A 23,873-nucleotide genomic window follows, 5' to 3' on the forward strand; every position below is an offset into this window, starting at 1 on the left:
GACTTATCTGCATTCAATTAGCCTCAGAACCCATGTAATTCATATGTGTTTGGGTTTGGGTCACGGGCGCCCCCCCCCCCAGGTGGTCAGTTAGTAGTTGGGGCCCCCGCACTTACACCATCTCAAGGGGGGCAGCCTCTTCTCTCTGGGCTTCCTCACTTTCCCTGCATCTCCTCCCTCTTTCTCCTGGTAGCCAATCCGATCGGATCTACTTTTCGGCCAATCGGGTGACGGGTCTCAGGACTCAATATTCATTCGCTATTGTCACACAACTGGGTGGGCTTTGGGCGTAGTGCTCTGCGCCCCGGGCCCACCCTTTTTTCAAAGCCTATTAGAGCCTTTGTCTCTAATCATGTGCATCAAAAATAAAAACCCTGATTTGAAATCCATGCGTCCGACACCCCACATATAGATTAGGGGGTTGGACGCATGGATAGGGAGGGCGGTCCCCCCTAATGGATGGGCTGCCACTGAGTATAAGCCCAGCTCACTGTGGGAGCTATTTACTAAAACTGGTCCAGCTGTGCTTAGTAACCAATCAGCTTCCAGGTTTTAAATTTTATTGCCAAAACCTAATTGAACAAGCTGAAATTAAAAGCTGATTGGCTACCATGCACAGCTGCACCAGATTCTGTGTGCTCCAGTTTTAGTAAATCTCCCCCTGTGTGTATGTGTGTAGCCCATATTCTGAAGGAGGCCCTAAACACTGATTAGCTTTTTACTCCCAGTGTGAATCAAAGTTCCCACTTTGGCCCCTTTCACACTGATACGCTTAGGCCCATTTCACACGCTAAAAATGCATATGTGTTTTAAGCAGGATTTTGCTACAGAGCAGTGTGAAGGGTCCCTTAGCGTTCAGTCACATCTAGTCTGAGCATATGGAATGCAGCTGCAAGTAGTGATGGCCGAACGGTTCGCCCGGCGGTCGTTTCGCGGCGAATTTCCGACATTCGCGGTCCGCACGTTCGAACGCCTTTTTCCGTCGTTCGCCGCGGCGGACTTACGTGTTTAATGTATACAAGAACTTTAACCTTTGGTGACACGTTTATCATGTGATACAGGACAGCCAATTGAGACATGACAGCACATGGACACTTGTACATTCCCCCTAACCTATAAATACACCCGATCCGGTGGCCATTTTACATTCTTTCTTCTGTTAAGATAGGGACAGGTTCCTGTGTGGAGTAGGGAGAGATAAACCACTAGCTATTTGGTACACAAAAGTTCTTTTCAGGACTGGTATAGGTGTTAGGTGTTGATAGGTTTGCTGTGCTGCTGATTCTTGCAGCAGCCTGAGTGTCTTTTGTTAGTTTAGAGAAAGGGAAAGGACGGTGTATGCTACAGGGACAGCCAGATTAGTCTTTCATCATCATCATCATCATCATCATCATTAGCTGTTACTATCAAGGTCCACAAAAGAGCTGTTCCAGTAACCACTAATCGTTCTCTTTTTTTGCCAATTTGTATAGGGACAGGAAGGAAGCAGTGTTGTCAGGCAGTGAGGGTAATTTTAAAGACTTGCTGTTATTATTAGTTCCACAAAGGTTCTTTTCAGGACTGGTATCAGTGGTACAGTAATAGGCTTGTACATGTATAATATTCTTTCTTCCAAATATAGAAAGGATATTATACTTGACTGCTGCCCTTCTGCTGCAGTCTGCTAAACATTCACAACTCACTTGTTCCACAAAAGTTCTTATAAGGACTGGTAACTTGGTATAGGGTGCTACGGTACATAGGCTTGAGTGCGGTACAGTCTGCTGTTCTGTAAGGACCGCTATCGGTCCACAATAGATAGGGTTGACGTGCACCACTGCTGACCGCTGCCCTATACTGCAGCAGTCCTTCAGCGGTATAGGGACTGACGTACAGTCTGCTAATCACTAACACACAACCTGCTTGTTCCACAAAAGTTCTTATAAGGACTGGTAACTTGGTATAGGGTGCTACGGTACATAGGCTTGAGTGCGGTACAGTCTGCTGTTCTGTAAGGACCGCTATCGGTCCACAATAGATAGGGTTGACGTGCACCACTGCTGACCGCTGCCCTATACTGCAGCAGTCCTTCAGCGGTATAGGGACTGACGTACAGTCTGCTAAACACTAATACACAACCTGCTTGGTCCACAAAAGTTCTTATAAGGACTGGTAACTTGGTATAGGGTGCTACGGTACATAGGCTTGAGTGCGGTACAGTCTGCTGTTCTGTAAGGACCGCTATCGGTCCACAATAGATAGGGTTGACGTGCACCACTGCTGACCGCTGCCCTATACTGCAGCAGTCCTTCAGCGGTATAGGGACTGACGTACAGTCTGCTAAACACTAATACACAACCTGCTTGGTCCACAAAAGTTCTTATAAGGACTGGTAACTTGGTATAGGGTGCTACGGTACATAGGCTTGAGTGCGGTACAGTCTGCTGTTCTGTAAGGACCGCTATCGGTCCACAATAGATAGGGTTGACGTGCACCACTGCTGACCGCTCACCTATACTGCAGCAGTCCTTCAGCGGTATAGGGACTGACGTACAGTCTGCTAATCACTAACACACAACCTGCTTGTTCCACAAAAGTTCTTATAAGGACTGGTAACTTGGTATAGGGTGCTACGGTACATAGGCTTGAGTGCGGTACAGTCTGCTGTTCTGTAAGGACCGCTATCGGTCCACAATAGATAGGGTTGACGTGCACCACTGCTGACCGCTGCCCTATACTGCAGCAGTCCTTCAGCGGTATAGGGACTGACGTACAGTCTGCTAATCACTAACACACAACCTGCTTGTTCCACAAAAGTTCTTATAAGGACTGGTAACTTGGTATAGGGTGCTACGGTACATAGGCTTGAGTGCGGTACAGTCTGCTGTTCTGTAAGGACCGCTATCGGTCCACAATAGATAGGGTTGACGTGCACCACTGCTGACCGCTGCCCTATACTGCAGCAGTCCTTCAGCGGTATAGGGACTGACGTACAGTCTGCTAAACACTAATACACAACCTGCTTGGTCCACAAAAGTTCTTATAAGGACTGGTAACTTGGTATAGGGTGCTACGGTACATAGGCTTGAGTGCGGTACAGTCTGCTGTTCTGTAAGGACCGCTATCGGTCCACAATAGATAGGGTTGACGTGCACCACTGCTGACCGCTCACCTATACTGCAGCAGTCCTTCAGCGGTATAGGGACTGACGTACAGTCTGCTAATCACTAACACACAACCTGCTTGTTCCACAAAAGTTCTTATAAGGACTGGTAACTTGGTATAGGGTGCTACGGTACATAGGCTTGAGTGCGGTACAGTCTGCTGTTCTGTAAGGACCGCTATCGGTCCACAATAGATAGGGTTGACGTGCACCACTGCTGACCGCTGCCCTATACTGCAGCAGTCCTTCAGCGGTATAGGGACTGACGTACAGTCTGCTAAACACTAATACACAACCTGCTTGGTCCACAAAAGTTCTTATAAGGACTGGTAACTTGGTATAGGGTGCTACGGTACATAGGCTTGAGTGCGGTACAGTCTGCTGTTCTGTAAGGACCGCTATCGGTCCACAATAGATAGGGTTGACGTGCACCACTGCTGACCGCTCACCTATACTGCAGCAGTCCTTCAGCGGTATAGGGACTGACGTACAGTCTGCTAATCACTAACACACAACCTGCTTGTTCCACAAAAGTTCTTATAAGGACTGGTAACTTGGTATAGGGTGCTACGGTACATAGGCTTGAGTGCGGTACAGTCTGCTGTTCTGTAAGGACCGCTATCGGTCCACAATAGATAGGGTTGACGTGCACCACTGCTGACCGCTGCCCTATACTGCAGCAGTCCTTCAGCGGTATAGGGACTGACGTACAGTCTGCTAAACACTAATACACAACCTGCTTGGTCCACAAAAGTTCTTATAAGGACTGGTAACTTGGTATAGGGTGCTACGGTACATAGGCTTGAGTGCGGTACAGTCTGCTGTTCTGTAAGGACCGCTATCGGTCCACAATAGATAGGGTTGACGTGCACCACTGCTGACCGCTGCCCTATACTGCAGCAGTCCTTCAGCGGTATAGGGACTGACGTACAGTCTGCTAAACACTAATACACAACCTGCTTGGTCCACAAAAGTTCTTATAAGGACTGGTAACTTGGTATAGGGTGCTACGGTACATAGGCTTGAGTGCGGTACAGTCTGCTGTTCTGTAAGGACCGCTATAGGTCCACAATAGATAGGGTTGACGTGCACCACTGCTGACCGCTCACCTATACTGCAGCAGTCCTTCAGCGGTATAGGGACTAAGAGTTTTGTCACAGGGTCATTTAAAAAATGACATGCAGAGGAAGAGGCAGGCCCTTCCGCAGGGGTGGTAGGGGTAGGGCAGGAGCAACAGGCTTGAGCCAAAGTGGGAAGTTGCAGAAGGTGCGTTCAATTACTTTAAAGGATGCACCAGACTTGGTTGAGTGGCTCGCTCAGCCTTACTCTTCTGCACCCTCCTCATCCTCTCGATCTGCACCCTCTTCTTCACTCTCTGCTATGTGCACCCCCAAAGACACTACCACCAACAACACGACCACCACCACCACCACCACATACCTTCCGCTTGAGTCACTGGAATTATTTTCCGATCCATATCAAGAGGACATTTCTGATGCGCAGCCACTCTTGGTATTGGATCAGGAAGAGGAGGTAGCAACAAGCGCTACTCAGCAGTCTGACGCCAGTACCCAGATCAGCCCAAGGAGGAGGTTGGTCCCCGGTGTTGCTGCCTACTCCGAGATCTCTACTTATAGCGGTGGGGAAGGTGACGTTGATGATGACGTGTCTAGTGATGTCACGTGGGTGCCCACAAGAGAGGAAGAGGAGGGGAGTTCAGAGGGAGATATGGACCAGCAGATAGGGAGGAGAAGCAGCAATGACTTACATTGCACAGCAGGGACAAAGCAGACTGCAAATGTATCAGGAGCGAGTCATCGACCATGTACGGTCACATCTGGCGCTCCCAGGACACCGGCACATGGCTCCGCAGTGTGGGCTTTTTTTAACGTGTCCGCTGCTGACAATAGCGTTGCCATCTGCAATCTTTGCAGTCAACGCGTTAGTCGCGGTAAGCCCAATACTCACCTAGGGACGACCGCCTTAAGAAGGCACATGAGCAGCCATCACCGAGCCCAGTGGGAGCAACGGAACACACAAAGCCACACTGCAGGCTCTCACCGTCCAGCCTCGTCTTCTACTTCTCCTTCTCCTCTCTCCTCACAATTGTCCTCCACTCCACCTTCCATCACGCCAAGCTCACATTTTTCTGCAAAAAGGCAGGCTTCCGTGGGCCTAATGTTTGAGCGTAAAAAAATGATGATGCCGGATAACCCTCTTGCCCAACGGTTGGCGGCTGGCTTGTCAGAACTCATAGCCCGCCAACTACTGCCATATAAACTGGTGGACTCGGAGGCCTTTCGCAAATTTGTGGCCATTGGAACACCACAATGGAAGGTCCCAGGAAGGAAGTATTTCTCAGAGAAGGGCATCCCAGAGCTATATGGCCATGTTCAGCGGCAAGTGAATGTATCTCTGGCACACAGTGTCGGTGCCAAGATACATCTGACCACAGACACGTGGTCTAGCAAACACGGGCAGGGAAGGTATATCAGTTTTACTGCCCACTGGGTGAACCTTCTGACGGCCGTCAAGCATGTAACCCGTGGCACCCGTGTAGATTTGGTTTTACCGCCACGGATTGCATGCAGGCCTGACTCTTCTTCTCCTCCTCCTACTCCATCCTCCTCCCTCTCCTCCTCAGCTGCCTCCTCCTTTTCCGCTGCTAGCGTCTCTTCCACTGCACCGCCCAAGCTCCCCAGAACCTATTCCACATGCCAGGTGAGACGTTGCCATGCCGTGCTGCGTCTGTTGTGCCTGGAAGCAAAGAGCCACACTGGCCCGGCACTCCTTTCAGCTTTGCGTTCACAGGCAGATGAGTGGCTAACACCGCTCAATTTGACAGTTGGTAAAGTGGTGTGTGACAACGGTGCCAATCTGCTTAGCGCATTGAAACAGGGCAAAATCACGCACGTGCCGTGCATGGCACACGTCTTAAACTTGGTCGTGCAGCGATTCCTTGTCAAATACCCTGGGGTCCAGGACATCTTGCGGCAGGCAAGGAAAATCTCGGCCCATTTCAGAAGATCTTACACGGCCATGGCTCGCCTTGCTGACATTCAGCGGCGACACCATCTGCCGGTCAGACGTCTTATTTGCGATTGCCCGACGCGATGGAACTCAACCTTCTATATGCTTGATAGGCTGCTCCAGCAGAAACGTGCAGTTAACGTCTACCTGTATGAACTCTGCGAAAGAAACGGTTCTGGGGAGCTGGGTTTTTTTTCACCGCGCCAGTGGCTGCTCATGCGCGACACATGCAGACTTCTGCGGCCATTTGAGGAGATCACCAAACTGGTCAGTCGCAGCCATGGCGCCATCAGTGACATGGTACCTTATGCCTTCTTTCTGGAGCGTGCATTGCGTCGTGTCATTGATCAGGCTGTGGAGGAGCAGGAGCGGGAAGATGAGGAAGTCGCAATGCTGGATGAATTCCCAGGGGGGGCTACTCTATCTGAGACAAGTCAACAACAGGAGTCTGATGAGGAGTCAGAGGAGGATGGTGCCGGGGCGGATGAGCAGGAGCAAGAAGAGCATGCTTTAAACCTTTCTGGGATCCCTGTTGTGCGAGGATGGGGAGAGGAGAATGAAGAGGACGACATTATCCTGGATGATGAGCAGGAGCCAGGCCACCACACCGCTTCCACTTTAGTGCAAATGGGGGCCTTCATGCTCCAGTGTTTTAATAGGGACCCCCGTATAAAAAGCATGAGGGTCAAGGACCAGTACTGGGTGGCAACGTACTTAGACCCCCGGTACAAACACAAAATGGCGGAAATGTTACCGCCGTCGCAGAGGGCTGTCAGAATGCAGCACTTCCAGGCCTTGCTTCGAGAAATGCTGCATTCTGCTTTTGCGTGCGCTGGCAGAGGAGCAATTCCCACTCCCAGAGAAGGATTTGCGGGTACCAATCCAACAGCGCCTGCAAGAAGAGGCCGGTTTGAAGATGTGTTGGTGACTTCGGATATGAGGTCATTCTTTCAGCCGACCCATCGACAGGTGTCATCCGGATCCAGCATCAGGGAACGCCTAGACCGTCAGGTGTCCGACTACATTGGGTTAACGGCCGATGTGGACGCTCTGAGGAGTGATGAACCCCTAGACTACTGGGTGGGCAGGCTTGACCTCTGGCCAGAGCTTGCCCAATTTGCAATCGAACTGTTGGCTTGCCCCTCATCCAGTGTCCTGTCCGAAAGGACGTTCAGCGCAGCAGGGGGGATTGTGACCGATAAGCGTACTCGCCTAGCTCACCACAGTGTTAACTACCTCACATTTCTAAAAATGAATGAGGCATGGATCTCGGAGGAATTCAACACATGTGACCAGTAGACCATGTATATGTCTATAAACTATTTTTTTAATCAAGCACACAGACCTTCTTAATTCATTTGGCTCACTTCCTTGACCCAAAAAAGCACACCGTACTATATGCCCCTACCCTCCTCTTTGAAGAGGTTGAGCGGTGTCATATTTCTACTGGGGCTGCTTATGATATCCCTGTGCTGTGCTGACTTCCTCCTGGGGGTTCTTATTATGAAGGGATCACACTATCCCTGTGCTGTGCTGACTTCCTCCTGGGGGTTCTTATTATGAGGGGATCACACCATCCCTGTGCTGTGCTGACTTCCTCCTGGGGCTGCTTACGGTGCTGCTGTCAGCGCTGTATGTCACGGTGCTGCTGTCAGCGCTGTATGTCACGGTGCTGCTGTCAGCGCTGTATGTCACGGTGCTGCTGTCAGCGCTGTATGTCACGGTGCTGCTGTCAGCGCTGTATGTCACGGTGCTGCTGTCAGCGCTGTATGTCACGGTGCTGCTGTCAGCGCTGTATGTCACGGTGCTGCTGTCAGCGCTGTATGTCACGGTGCTGCTGTCAGTGCTCTGTATTACGGTGCTGCTGTCAGATGCCTCTATCACGGTGCATGTGTCATTCCGGTATGTCACGCTGCTGGTGATCATCTCCTGCACCCTCTTCTTTGCCTACCCTGGTCCCTGACCTTCCCTCTCCTCCATTGCCTTCATTAGCTCCATAGTCCTGAATTGTTAGAACAATTTCCCAAATAAAATAAAAATGCTTGTAGTTATCGATCCCAAATTCACCTCATACATGTATTATGTCATTGTCCAGATGGTGGGACTACGTTTTACCCCCTAATAATTACCACGTGGCCGCAAATTCGACATGAAGGTTTGCAAAGTTCGCCTCCCATTGAAGTCAATGGGGCCCGCGGCGAACGGTCGGTTTCGCGAACGTTTGGGTCCGTTCGCATTTCGCGTTCGCGAAACGTCCCGTCGGAAGTTCGTCCATCACTAGCTGCAAGTGCTGGTAATTTTCAACCTATTCTTAATTGCATATAAACAAATAGAAATGATCGCCTCTGTAAGGCCGCGTACACACGGGCGGACTGTTCGCCCAACTTTGTCCGCTGAACAGTGTTTGGGCGGACAGTCCGCTCGTGTGTGGGCTTTCAGCGGACAGTTGGACGGACAAGGTTTTTCGGAAATTCCGTAAAACTGTCCGCTGAAACCTTGTTTCAGCGAACAGTCCGCTCGTGTGTAGGCTTGTTCGTCAAACAAAGTTGCGCGCATGCTCAGAAAGGATTTTCACGCCGAAAGCTATAATGCAGTGTATAGGACGTCGTGTTTTTCGTCCCGTCGTACGTGCCGTTCACGTCATCGCGCACGGTTTCAGCAAACTGTTCGTCCGTCGTGTGTGGCCATGTCCGTCCATGCTAAGTTTGAGCGGACTGTTTGCCGAAACTGTTGGACGGACAAAGTTGGGCGAACAGTCCGCGCGTGTGTACGCGGCCTTAGGCCGCGTACACACGGGCGGACTGTTCGCCCAACCTTGTCCGCTGAACAGTGTTTGGGCGGACAGTCCGCTCGTGTGTGGGCTTTCAGCGGACAGTTTCAGCGGACAGTTGGACGGACAAAGTCTTTCGGAAATTCCGAAAAACTGTCCGCTGAAACTGTGTTTGAGCGAACAGTCCGCCCGTGTGTGGGCTTGTCCGCTGTACTTTCGAAATGAGCGGACTGTTCCCGCTCGGAAAGTCCGCCCATTTCGAGCGCGTGTACAGGTAGGCGGGGCCCGCGAAGGAGACGTCGCGGGCTCCGCCGCCTGGAATGGGCTTAAAGGGGAACCCCAACGCCGAAAAAAATCGGCGTGGGGGTTCCCCCAAAGTCCACACCAGACCCTTGTCCGAGCACGCTACCCGGCCGGCCAGGAAAGGGGGGCGAGCGAGCGCGCCCCCCCTCCTGAGCCGTACCAGCCCGCGTGCCCTCAACATGTGGGGGGTGCCTTGGGGAAGGGGGGGCCGCGCGGCCCCCCCACCCCAAAGCACCTTGTCCCCATGTTGATGAGGACAAGGGCCTCTTCCCGACAACCCTGGCCGTTGGTTGTCGGGGTCTGCGGGCGGGGGGCTTATCGGAATCCGGGAGCCCCCTTTAAGAAGGGGGCCCCCGGATACCGGCCCCCCACCCTATGTGAATGAGTATGGGGTACAATGTACCCCTACCCATTCACCTGTGAAATAAAGTACAAAAAAAAACACAACACAGGGGAAAAAATATTTTATTGCACAGCTCCGGGGGTCTTCCGTCTTCGGGGGTCTTCTCGCCGGACTCCTCCGCTATGTGTGTGTAGCTCTTTTACTAGCGGAGGAGTCCGGCTTTCTTCCTCCCCGCCGCCGGCCTCTTCTCCCGACTTCGGGGGTCTTGTCCCCCTCTTCGGTTCTTCTGCCGGGCCACCGCGCCTTCTTGTAGCTCTTTTGCAGGCGGTGGCCCGGTCTTCTGTCGCCGCTGCCTTCCGTTCTTCTGTCGCCGCCTTCGGTTCTTCTGCCGGGCCACCGCGCCTTCTTGTAGCTCTTTTACAGGCGGTGGCCCGGTCTTCTGTCGTCGCCGCCGCCGCCTTCCGTTCTTGTTCTTCTTCTTGTTCTTCTTCTTCTTCCCCAGGAGATGTTGACACGTCGCTCCCTCCGGCCGGAATGCCAGAGCCGCGCTTTGCGGTCACTTATATAGTGACAATGGGGCGGGGTCACATGGTATATGTCACATGGGTTGGTCACATGGGTTGATGTCACATGGGGACTATGACATCGTAAGGGGGCGGGGTCACCATGTGACCAACCCATGTGACATATACCATGTGACCCCGCCCCATTGTCACTATATAAGTGACCGCACAGCGCGGCTCTGGCATTCCGGCCGGAGGGAGCGACGTGTCAACATCTCCTGGGGAAGAAGAAGAAGAACAAGAAGAAGAACAAGAACGGAAGGCGGCGGCGGCGGCGACGACAGAAGACCGGGCCACCGCCTGTAAAAGAGCTACAAGAAGGCGCGGTGGCCCGGCAGAAGAACCGAAGGCGGCGACAGAAGAACGGAAGGCAGCGGCGACAGAAGACCGGTCCACCGCCTGCAAAAGAGCTACAAGAAGGCGCGGTGGCCCGGCAGAAGAACCGAAGAGGGGGACAAGACCCCCGAAGTCGGGAGAAGAGGCCGGCGGCGGGGAGGAAGAAAGCCGGACTCCTCCGCTAGTAAAAGAGCTACACACACATAGCGGAGGAGTCCAATCCGAGAACACTTCCGTTCTTGTTCTTCTTCTTGTTCTTCTTCTTCTTCCCCAGGAGATGTTGACACGTCGCTCCCTCCGGCCGGAATGCCAGAGCCGCGCTGTGCGGTCACTTATATAGTGACAATGGGGCGGGGTCACATGGTATATGTCACATGGGTTGGTCACATGGGTTGATGTCACATGGGGACTATGACATCGTAAGGGGGCGGGGTCACCATGTGACCAACCCATGTGACATATACCATGTGACCCCGCCCCATTGTCACTATATAAGTGACCGCACAGCGCGGCTCTGGCATTCCGGCCGGAGGGAGCGACGTGTCAACATCTCCTGGGGAAGAAGAAGAAGAACAAGAAGAAGAACAAGAACGGAAGGCGGCGGCGGCGGCGACGACAGAAGACCGGGCCACCGCCTGTAAAAGAGCTACAAGAAGGCGCGGTGGCCCGGCAGAAGAACCGAAGGCGGCGACAGAAGAACGGAAGGCAGCGGCGACAGAAGACCGGGCCACCGCCTGCAAAAGAGCTACAAGAAGGCGCGGTGGCCCGGCAGAAGAACCGAAGAGGGGGACAAGACCCCCGAAGTCGGGAGAAGAGGCCGGCGGCGGGGAGGAAGAAAGCCGGACTCCTCCGCTAGTAAAAGAGCTACACACACATAGCGGAGGAGTCCGGCGAGAAGACCCCCGAAGACGGAAGACCCCCGGAGCTGTGCAATAAAATATTTTTTCCCCTGTGTTGTGTTTTTTTTGTACTTTATTTCACAGGTGAATGGGTAGGGGTACATTGTACCCCATACTCATTCACATAGGGTGGGGGGCCGGTATCCGGGGGCCCCCTTCTTAAAGGGGGCTCCCGGATTCCGATAAGCCCCCCGCCCGCAGACCCCGACAACCAACGGCCAGGGTTGTCGGGAAGAGGCCCTTGTCCTCATCAACATGGGGACAAGGTGCTTTGGGGTGGGGGGGGCCGCGCGGCCCCCCCTTCCCCAAGGCACCCCCCACATGTTGAGGGCACGCGGCCTGGTACGGCTCAGGAGGGGAGGCGCGCTCGCTCGCCCCCCTTTCCTGGCCGGCCGGGTAGCGTGCTCGGACAAGGGTCTGGTGTGGACTTTGGGGGAACCCCCACGCCGATTTTTTTCGGCGTTGGGGTTCCCCTTTAAGCCCATTCCAGGCGGCGGAGCCCGCGACGTCTCCTTCGCGGGCCCCGCCTACCTGTACACGCGCTCGAAATGGGCGGATTTGCCTCCTCCTTACGTGGGCGAGTCCGTTCATTTCAAAAGTTGAGCGAACTGTTTGCCCAACCTTGTTCGTCAAACAGTCCGCTCGTGTGTGGGCAAGTCCGCTCATGCAAATTTTGAGCGGACTGTTTGCCGAAACTGTTTGACGAACAAGGTTGGGCAAACAGTCCGCGCGTGTGTACGCGGCCTTAGTCTTGAATGCACAAGCAAGTTTTGAGCAACTGTAGGGTGGCCTTTAAGACCAAGCTCCAACCATGGACCATGCATGCAGATGGTTTGCATGCATTTTGGTGCCTAAGTTGGGGTTGGAAGCCACCAAAACAAAATTGTCCTTGGGGAGTCTATGTAATCACCTGAATTACACAGAAAAGTCCCCCAGATGCATACCGAAGAATCAACTTGTATGAATTTTGCTAAGAAATTTTATCAGAACTTTATAAGTGTCCATTTAGCAAAATTCATGTTCAACAATGTTGCTGTCAAAGGTTGGTGTTAGAAACAAGCCTTGAAACACAGCAGTAAAATTTGGTTTGATTAAATAATGGTGCGCCATCAGTAATACGATCAAAAAGACAGAATTTTTAGAAGTGCTTTAAAATGGGTTCAGATCATGAAATAAAACATTGAGTTTCATACTTCACTGAACATGTTTATAAAGCAGTCAGTGTGACATTCACCAAACATTCACTGGTGGGGACTCAATCGCTGTCATTTAAAACACATGCACCTGAAAGATAAACAAAAGTGAATGTTTGGAAAATATCGGCTTCACTGCTTTACAAATCTGCCCCTGTGTGCATGTCACCACCCCGCCTTGTCGGCTCATCCAATCCGAGAACACTTTGCATTCATTGTGAAAATGCAAAGCATTCTCTGGATTGCTCCCGTGCCAAACGGCTGACTACCTGTGTTCAGAATGCAACAGGGCAGCTGTTAGAAAGGGACCTGGAAGCTAGTGGAGATCACTGGAGTAGTAGTATCTACTGTACTACAGTGATTTCCAGCTGCTAGAAGGATTCACAGGTATGGTAGGGTATATGCACAATATGCCAAGCTGGACCAATGTACCTATGCAAAAAATTCCATACCTGGACTTCTTCTTTAAACCTTCCTTGGAAATCTTAAAGGATAAGTTCACCTTTGGGAACATGTTACATGTTCATGCTTCTGCTTCCAGAACACCCCCCACCTTCCATAACAGCAGGCTGGGGATCTTTTCCCCACACCAGCTGAATCTATTTGAAAAGCGCACAGCAGTGCGGGGCTCCCCCTACAAGGCCACATCATTCATAGAGGAGTTGATGTTCTAAAACTGGTGAGTGCAAAATCTGGTACAGCTCTTCATAGAGACCAATCAGTTTTCTAGTTTTTGTTTGTTAAAGCATAATTGAACAACCAGGAGTTAGAAGCTGATTGGCTGCACCATATTCTGCACTCTCCAGTTTTAGTAAATCAACCCCAGAGTTCTGTGAATGAATGCATTACAAATACCCTCAACCTTTACGACTCACGGCTTTTAGGTCTCAATGAATTACCAGGGCGCTGTTGAGTGCTCTAATAGTTCATTGATTCCTCCTGTCATTGTGTAACTGCCTGCTTGTATGAGGTATGAGCAGATAGCTTACACTGACAGTCTGCAGGAGCCCTGCATTGCACCCACGTTCTGCTGATCGTTGGCACAATGCTTTTCAGGCTCTACCAAAAAAAATAAAAAATATTAAGGCTGCTCTGACACTGATCTGTTTTTCTTCAGTTTTTGTGTTAACAAAAGCAGAAGAAAAAGGGATGACCATTAAATCCTATGGAACTCTTCACACTGGTCAGTTGCAGGTCCATTGCATTGTCCTGCTTGCTGCATAAGCGTTTCCAATGCCTTTAAAAACCCAAATGTTACCCTGTGAGGTTGGGTTCACACCTCTGCGAATTTGATGTGGTTCGCATGATAGGAGATTGTGACTGGCTCTCTATGGAGTCGATTCACATATCTCTGTTGCGGCTGCGGAGTGGCTTGCACAGGAGTCCTGTGCGTCTTTGGCTCTGTTTCAGGGCCTAATTCTGACAAAAATTTGGCCCTGATTCGTCCCTGAAACAGAAAACAGGGATGCACTAGACCCCTGCTGAGAGGCGCATCCATCAGAACCCAGCATTATTGTAGGGATGACATCTTCTCAATGTTGTACATAGGCTGTGCAGAGAACAGCGCTGTGGTTAGGACTCAGCAAGTCACCCACTACCAGCACACATTTCATAATGCATATTCCCAGTCAAGTACTTTCTTGAGTTTTGCTGCGAGCATTAATAAGAATTCAAATTAAGGTAAACCGAATAAACTTCCTGACGTTACCACGTTATTTACTGGATAGTATCAGCAGCTCGCTGACTGGTTTCATTTCTTGCCTGGAGTTGCTCACATTCTTTACCTGGAAGTGAGCCGAGGAGGATTTTGGAAAGATAAGATGACACACATGTTCCAAGACTTATCTCATTCTTTTTAGCCCAAGCGCATTAATTGGACAGCTCCTTCATAAGGTTTTCTCAGAAGAAGTTTTATTCTGCATGGAACTTGCCTCCAACTGGTGTAGTAGTGATGAATACAGATCTCCTGATCTCTTCCAATCCAATGAAATCAATAGAGATCTGGAGGCCCTATTCTACCTGCTGGTAATGGAGCTGTTACCAAGAAAAAGATACTGATAGCAGCCACTTTCTGACTGCCAGTAGTTACCAGGAGAAGTCTTCCAGGTAACCATTCATGGTCAGCACACTAGCAAAGTGAGCACAGCAGTCCCTTTCTATTTGACATCCTTTAAAATGTGACTGTAGCCAAAAACTTGTTTTCTAATTTTTATGTGGCGTGGAGAGGGTTGAAACCTGTCAAGAAGGGGAGGAGGGGGAGATTGATCTCTTATTACAAGTTGGATTAGCAGCAAGGATGGGAATTGTTATATAGGAAGGTTTTAATTATCCAGACAGACTGGGCAGAGGGAACCACGTATTCGTCTAAGACTCGCCAGTTCCTAAATGTCTTGCAGGACAATTTCATGGTTCAGATGGTAGACGCACCAAATAGAAAATAGGCATTACTGAATCTACTGATTACCAATAATACAGACCTGATCACGGATGTGGAAATACGGGGCAATTTAGGAAACAGCGATCACAGGTCAATTGGCTTCAGTATAAATCAGACAAATAGGAAACATAAGGGGAATACAAAGACAAATAATTTCAAAAGAGCCAACTTCCCTAAACTACAAACCTTGTTAGAAGGCATCAATTGGGATAAAATCGTAGGAACAAAGAACACGGAGAAGAGATGGGTTTGCTTTAAGAGCATATTAAATAAGGGCATTAGCCAATGCATCGCATTGGGTAATAAATTTGGAAGAGCAAACAAAAATCCTGGATGGCTTAACTCCAATGTAAAAATGCATATAAAAGCAAAGGAGAAGGCCTTCAAAAAATACAAGGTTGAGGGATCATCATCAGCATTCAGGCTTTATAAAGAAAGCAACAAGAAATGTAAGGGTGCAATTAGGGTGACTAAGATAGAACACGAAAGATACATAGCGGAAGAGAGCAAAAAAATCCCAAGAAATTCTTTAAGTATGTAAACAGTAAAAAAGGAAGGACAGATCATATTGGCCCCATAAAGAATGAGGAAGGACATCTGGTTACAAAGGATGGGGAGATGGCGAAGGTATTGAATTCATTCTTCTCCTCAGTCTTCACGTGGGAATTGGGGGGCTTCAGTAACCAAAACCGCAGTGTTTATCCTTATGACACATCACAGGAAGCACCTCCATGGTTAACAGAGGACAGAATTAAAGTTAGACTTGGGAAACTTAACATTAATAAATCACCGGGACCAGATGGCTTGCATCCGAGGGTACTTAGGGAACTCAGTCAAGTAATTGCCAGATGATTGTTCCTAATTTTTACTGACCGTCTACTGAATGAAATGGTATCCGGAGGAACACTGTAGGGAGAGTTTGAGATTACAAAAAAAAATAAAAAAAGAAGGAAGGACCATGTTTACATGGACAGATGCATTGCTGCTCCCCCGCACCTAGACAGGCTGTTCACCCCCCTGGAGGAAACGGTGTCGGCCGTGGGAATTATATGTGTCTAAATGACTCTACCCTCTAGACTTATCTAGTGGTGCAACCTTAACGACGGGCGTTATGTCTGCATTGGTATAGAAATGTTGCTGTTTGTTTTCCTACAGTTGTACTGTTATCTATACTTTTGGTTGTACTGATCCATGTATCCTGGTCTTCTTGAAAAAAAAAAAAGAAATGGTATCTGGTGACTGAGGAAAAGCCAATGTAGCACCGATATTTAAAAAGCGCACAAAATACATCCATGGGAATTACAGACTAGTTAGCCTCACATCAATAGTATGCAAGCTGCGGGGGGGTGATAAGGGACTATATACAAGATTTTAGTAATGAGAACGGTATAATTAGCAGTAATCAGCATGGATTCATGAAGAATCGTTCTTGCCAAACCAATCTATTAACCTTCTATGAGGAGTCTAGTAGATGTGATGTATCTGGAGTTTGCAAAAGCATTTGACACAGTTCCCCATAAACGTTTACTGCACAAAATAAGGTCCGTTGGCATCGACCATAGGGTGAGTACATGGATTGAAAACTGGCTACAAGGGCAAGTTCAGAGGGTGGTGATAAATGGGGAGTACTTGGAATGGTCAGAGGTAGGTAGTTGGGTCCCCCAGGGTTCTGTGCTGGGACCAGTCCTATTTATTTTGTTCATAAATGACCTGGAGGATGGGGTAAACAGTTCATTCTCTGTATTTGCGGATGATACTAACCTAAGTAGGGCAATAACTTCTCCGCAGGATGTGGAAACCTTGCAAAAAGATCTGAACAAATTAATGGGGTGGGCAACTACATGGCAAATGAGGTTTAATGTAGAAAAATGTAAAATAATGCATTTGAGTGGCAAAAATATGAATGCAATCTATACACTGGGGGGGAACCTCTGTTGGAATCTAAGATTAAAAGGCACCTGGGGTCCTAGTAGATGATAGGCTCAGCAATGGCATGCAATGCCAAGCTGCTGCTAACAAAGAAAACAGAAAATTAGCATGCATTAAAAAGGGGATCAACTCCAGAGGTAAAACAATAATTCTCCCGCTCTACAAGACTCTGGTCCGGTCACACCTAGAGTATGCTGTCCAGTTCTGGGCACCAGTCCTCAGGAAGGATGTACTGGAAATGGAGCGAGTACAAAGAAGAGCAACTAAGCTAATGAAGGGTCTGGAGGATATTAGTTATGAGGAAAGGTTTGCGAGCACTGAACTTATTCTCTCTGGAGAAGAGATGCTTGAGAGGGGATATGATTTAAATTTATAAATACCGTACTGGTGACCCCACAATATGGATAAAACTTTTTTCCCGGAAGGGAGTTTAACAGGACACATGGCCACTCATTAAAATGAGAAGAAACGAGGTTTAACCTTAAACTACGTAGAGGGTTCTTTCCTGTAAGAGCGGCAAGGATGGTTTCAGCGGGGAGCATCAATAGTTTAAAAAAACGTTAGATAAGCAACTGAACCACCGCAACATACAGGTATATACAATGTAATACTGACATATAATCACACACATAGGTTGGACTTGATGGACTTGTGTCTTTTTTATCAACCTCACCTACTACCGTATGTAACTATGTAACTATGGATGCAGAAAAGCCCTTCCACACTCTATATGAAACTACAACGGTTTTGACTTGAATTTTACTTTGTTGGCTCAAGACCAACTTTGGAATATAACACTCTTAGATTCTCCAATAAAGTGATTATAATTTTCAGTAGAGAATATTTATTTTAACCCTTGTTTTGTTCTTGTTAAATTGATCAGGCAATAAAGAGTGGAGACCACCGATGCCATGAGCCTCAGTTTAAAGTAAAGAACTAGGTGATGTACATATATGAAGCAGTAGTTAGAATGCATGACACAAATGTCGTCTGTGCCTTGCCTGACTGCAGCTGTACAGTGCATGGGATAGTAGAAATAATGTGAATCATAGGATAACCTGCGCTTTCTTACATAATTTGTAGTCCATCGTATTTATACTTCAATGTGTGTGTGATATCTGTTCATTCGTATCTGACTCTCTGCAATTCCATGGGTCAGTTCTCTGGGAACCAAGTCTGATATGCCTTTTCCATTTCTTTTTTTTAAGGTAGGTCATTGGTTCTTTTCTCAATCCTCCCCATTTGCATGGTATGGCAGAACCCATGCAAGCACAGGGAGAACATGAAAACTCCATGTACTGTAGATACCATGCTGGCTGAGATTCAAACCAAGGACAATTGCTGCAAGGCAGAAGTGCTAACTATGAAGCCCATGTGTTGGCTACAGTTGGTTGTACTAAGGCTTTTAAAGGTTAACTCCACTTTTGTTAAACATTCTAATGTATTCACAGACATACATAAAGTATCTCACAAATGGGAGTAAACCCCTCACATTTTTAATATCTTTTCATGTGACAACACTGAAGAAATTACACTTTGCTACAATGTAAAGTAATGAGTGTACAGCTTGTATAACAGTGTAAATTTGCTGTCCCCTCAAAATAACTCAAAACAGCCATTAAAGCGGGAGTCCTGCAATTTTATTTTTTAAAAGTCAGCAGCTGCTGACTTTTAAAATAAGAACACTCACCTGTCCCAGGGTCCAGCAATGTCGGCACCCAAGACCAAACCGTCCCTCGGTCCTCGGATGCTGCTGCCACCATCTTCAGTGAGGCAATCAGAAAATAAAGCCTTGCGGCTTCACTTCCTTGCGGGTTCATGTGCGAGTTGCACGGCGCAATCGGAATGGTCCCTGCTGTCTCTGGGACCCGTGTGTTTCCCAGCAGACAGCACGGTGGGACAGGAAGAGGTGTAGACTCCCACGGGAGTCTATGCCAGGAAGTGGGTGCAAATACCTGTCTTAGACAGGTATCTGCACCCCCTCCCCCCTGAACCTCCGCTTTTTGGAACCCTCCCCCCCTCCGGTGTCACATTTGGCACTTTTCAGGGGGGAGGGTTCCAAAAAGCGGAGGTTCAATTTTTGTGTGAACCTCCGCTTTAATGTCTAAACTTCTGGCAACAAAAGTCAGTACACCTCTAAGTGAAAATGTCCAAATTTGGCCCAATTAGACATTTTCCCTCCCCTGTCATGTGACTCATTAGTGTTACAAGGTCTCAGGTGTGAATGGGGAACAGGTGTGTTAAATTTGGTGTTATCGCTCTCACTCTTACTGGTCACTGGAAGTTCAACATGGCACCTCATGGCAAAGAACTCTCTGAGGATCTGAAAAAAATAAATGTTGCTCTACATAAAAACAGCCTAGGCTATAAGAAGATTGCCAAGACCCTGAAACTGAGCTGCAGCATGCGGCCAAGACCATACAGCAGTTTAACAGGACAGGTTCTATTCAGAACAGGAGTTGAGTGCACATGCTCAGCGTCATATCTAGAGGTTGTCTTTGGGAAATAGACTTGAGTGCTGCCATCATTACTGCAGAGGTTAAAGGGGTGGGGGGTCAGCCTGTCAGTGCTCAGACAATACGCCGCACACTGCATCAAATTGGTCTGCATGGCTGCCATCCCAGAAGGAAGCCTCTTCTAAAGATGATGCACAAGAAAGCCGCAAACAGTTTGCTGAAGACAAGCAGATTAAGGACATGGATTACTGGAACCATGTCATGTGGTCTGATGAGACCAATATAAACTTGGTTCAGATGGTGTCAAGTGTGTGTGTCGGCAACCAGATGAGGAGTACAAAGACAAGTGTGTCTTACCTACAGTCAAGCATGGTGGTGGGAGTGTCATGGTCTGGGGCTGCATGAGAGCTGCCAGAACTGGGGACCTACAATTCATTGAGGGAACCCAACATGTTCTGTGACATACTGAAGCAGAGCATGATCCCCTCCCTTCAGAGACTGGGCCACAGGGCAGTATTCCAACATAACGACCCCAATCACACCTCCAAGTCTAATGCCTTGCTAAAGAAGCTGAGGATAAAGTTGGTGGACTTGCCAAACATGTCTTCAGACCTAAACCTCATTGAGCATCTGAGGGCATCCTCAAATGGAAGGTGGAGGAGAAAAAGGTTAAATTATCTTTCTGGTTTAGCAGTTTAGAGCACAGTCATCTATGTTTTTCTTAGACAAAAAGTTATTTTTCTTACTACGTAAGTTGAACCGGCAATAAAAAGAAAACAAAGCTGGCCTTCCTTGTTCCCTGCATGTGATGCTTCTTTCCGAAGGCTGTTGTCAGCTGCACTATGCTTGATTTGCAGTGACAAGCAGGTTTGTGTTCTCTACCGCAGCCATCTCTTTACCCTGTAGGGTAATCCAATGTGTGCAGAAACTGAAAAGTGGGAGGGGTCAGAAGAATTCAGCAAAGAGAAGACCGATAATTAACTGTAAGACAAAAAATGAAAAATGCACAGCTAATTAGGGGATTTGTGGTATAAAGATGGCCATACACTATATTATCAGATTGTACAATATCTGAACAATCTCTTTTAGATTTACCAATATTTTATTGTATCTTTTCATGTAACATCACTGAAGAAATTACACTTTGCTACAATGTAAAGTAGTGAGTGTACAGCTTGTATAACAGTGTAAATTTGCTGTCCCCTCAAAATAACTCAACACACAGCCATTAATGTCTAAACCGCTGTCAACTAAAGTGAGTACACCTCTAAGTGAAAATGTCCAAATTGGGCCCAATTAGACATTTTCCCTCCCCGGGGTGATGTGACTAGTTAGTGTTACAAGGTCTCGGCTGTGAATGGGGAGCAGGTGTGTTAAATTTGGTATTGCTCTCAATCTCTCTTACTGGTCACTGGAAGTTCAACATGGCACCACATGGCAAAGAACTCTCTGAGGATCTGAAAAAAAATTTGCTCTACATAAAGATGGCCTAGGCTATAAGAAGATTGCAAAGACCCTGAAACTGAGCTGCAGCACGGTGGCCAAGACCATACAGCGGTTTAACAGGAGAGGTTCCACTCAGAACAGGCCTCGCCATGGTCGTCCAAAGAAGTTGAGGGCACATGCTCAGCATCATATCCAGAGGTTGTCTTTGGGAAATAGACGTATGACTGCTGCCAGCATTGCTGCAGAGGTTAAAGGGGTGGGGGGTCAGCCTGTCAGTGATCAGACCATATGACACACACTACATCAAATTGGTCTGCATGACTGTTGTCCCAGAAGGAAGCCTCTTCTAAAGATAATGCACAAGAAAGCCTGTAAATAGTTTGCTGACAAGCAGACTAAGGACATTGATTACTGGAACCATGTCCTGTGGTCTGATGAGACCACGATTAAGTTATTTGGTTCAGATGGTGTCAAGCATGTGTGGCAGCAACCAGGTGAGGAGTACAAAAGTGTGTTTTGCCTACAGTCAAGCAAGGTGGTGGGAGTGTCATGGTCTGGGGCTACATGAGTACTGCCAGCACTGGGGTTCTACAGTTCATTGAGGGAACCATGAATGTCAACATGTACTATGACGTACTAAAGCAGAGCATGATCCCCTCCCTTCGTAGACTGTGCAGTATTCCAACATGATAATGACCACAAACACACCTCCAAGATGACCACTGCCTTGCTAAGGAAGCTGAGGGTAAATGAAATGGACTGGCCAAGCATGTCTCCCCAGACCTAAACCCTATTGAGCATCTGTGGGTCATCCTCAAACAGAAGATGGAGTAGCGCAAGGTCTCTAACATCCACCAGCACTGTGATGTCATCATGGAGGAGTGTAAAAGGACTCCAGTGGCAACCTGTGAAGCTCTGGTGAACTCCATGCCCAAGACAGTTAAGGCAGTGCTGGAAATGAATGGTGGCCACACAAAAATTTACATCTTGGGCCCAGTTTGGACATTTTCACTTAGGGTGTACTTACTTTAGTTGCCAGTGGGTTAGACATTACTAGCTGTGTGTTGAGTTATTTTGAGGGGACAGCAAATTTACACTGTTATACAATCTGTACACTCACTACTTTACATTGTCCCAAAGTGTCATTTCTTCAGTGTTGTCACATGAAAATATATAATAAAATATTTACAAAAATGTGAGGGGTGTACTCACTTTTGTGAGATACTGTAGTTGATGGATAGGGATGAGCTTCGTGTTCGAGTCGAACGTACGTTCGACTCGAACATTGGCTGTTCGGGCGTTCGGCGAAATCCGAACTCTTGGTCCGTTCGCGTCAAAATTCGTATGGCGCGTGCGGACCACAATGCACTGCGATGGCGCAGTGCATTGCTGGCTCATGATTGGCCAAGCATGCACTGTGACCCTTGACCAATCGCAGCGCCAGCAGCGCGGTGAGCCATGATTGGCCACAGGCATCCTGCCTGTGGCCAATCATAGCTCAGGCTGTGTAGTGCACACCCCACACTATATAAGGCCGCCTTTGAGTCGGCCTCGTGTAGTGTGTTGGAATCTGAAGCAGTGGGTGTTCTGTGTACCTTCAACACAGTTACACACCAATCGTTTTTGGCTGATTTCCTATCTTGCTCTTGTGTAGTGGTTATTGTCTGTGCCCTGACCGCAGTATACACCACTACACTATATTCACCTCACCTATATAGCTAGCTAGTGATCTATCTTTAACCACTTAACAACCGCCCATTGCCGATTAACGGCTTCAGGGCGGTTGTTTAACTCTGAGAGGCCGTTAATTAACGGCCTCCCAGAATTCTGCTCTCGCGCGCCCCCTGGGGCGCGCACTCGAGAGCATCCGTGTAAACGGCCGCTCGTCGCGGCCGTTTACCACGTGATCGCTCCGTCAAATGACGGAGTGATCACTTGTAAACAAACCGGCGTCATGTTATGTCACCGAATTTAACCCCTCAATTCCCTGCCAATACTCTGCAATACCAGTGCATACTCTGCAGTACCCTGCCATTACTCTGCAGTACCCCCCATTACTCTGCAGTACCCTGCCTTTACTCTGCAGTACCCCCCATTACTCTGCAGTAACCCCCATTACTCTGCAGTACCCTGCCATTACTCTGCAGTACCCCCCAATACTCTGCAGTATCCGCCATTACTCTGCAGTACCCCGCCATTACTCTGCAGTGCAGTACCCTGCCATTACTCTGCAGTACCCTGCCATTACTCTGCAGTACCCTGCCTTTACTCTGCAGTACCCTGCCTTTACTCTGCAGTACCCTGCCATTACTCTGTAGTACTCCCCAATACTCTGCAGTACCCTGCTATTACTCTGTAGTACCCCGCCAATACCCCGCCAATACTCTGCAATACCCTGCCATAAATTGCCATACCCAGCCATACTCGGAGATACCCAGCCATACTCGGTGATACCCTGAAATACCCAGCCATAGACGCCCCCCACCCCTCACCGCCCTCCGGTGCTTCTACCAACTCGCCAGTACGATCAAAGCCAGAATCTTTTTTTTATTTTTTATTTCAGGCTTCCCAGCCTAGAGGTGAGATGTGGGGTCATATTGACCCCCAGATTTCACTGTAAAGAGGACCTGTCACCCCATATTCCTATTACAAGGGATGTTTACATTCCTTGTAATAGGAATAAAAGTGATCAAAAATATATTTTTGGGGAAAAAAATGTCAAACTAAAATAAATAAAGTAAAATGAACAATAAAAAAAATTAAATTAAATTAAAGCGCCCATGTCCCCATGTGCTCGCATGCAGAAGCGAACGCATGCGTAAGCCCCGCCCACATATGAAAACGGTGTTCAAACCACACATGTGAGGTATTGCCGAGAACGTTAGAGCGAGAGCAATAATTCTAGTCCTAGACCTCCTCTGCAACTCAAAACATGTAACCAGTAAAAAAAAAATTATGAAGAAAAAATTACTAATCTGCAAAATTTTATAACAGAAACAAAGAAAAATTCATTTTTTCGCAGAATT

The 23,873-nt window shown here is 48.3% G+C and overlaps 1 protein-coding gene across 4 annotated transcripts in view; it reads left to right on the forward strand.

The window, feature by feature from the left end:
* REEP1 (receptor accessory protein 1) overlaps positions 1-23,873 on the forward strand; it is a 218,155-nt gene that overhangs the window by 174,167 nt on the left and 20,115 nt on the right. The window contains exon 9 of one of the 4 annotated variants that reach the window (XM_077477971.1): positions 17,829-17,885. The exons of the other annotated variants lie outside the window; for them this stretch is intronic. Coding sequence (XP_077334097.1) covers positions 17,829-17,885 — 57 coding nt within the window. The remainder of the gene's footprint in view (positions 1-17,828; positions 17,886-23,873) is intronic. 4 annotated transcript variants of the gene reach the window in all.

Source organism: Lithobates pipiens, unplaced genomic scaffold, assembly GCF_037356315.1.
Source record: "Lithobates pipiens isolate NorthernLeopardFrog02 unplaced genomic scaffold, aLitPip1_a1.2 Scaffold_13, whole genome shotgun sequence".
NCBI lineage: Eukaryota > Metazoa > Chordata > Amphibia > Anura > Ranidae > Lithobates > Lithobates pipiens.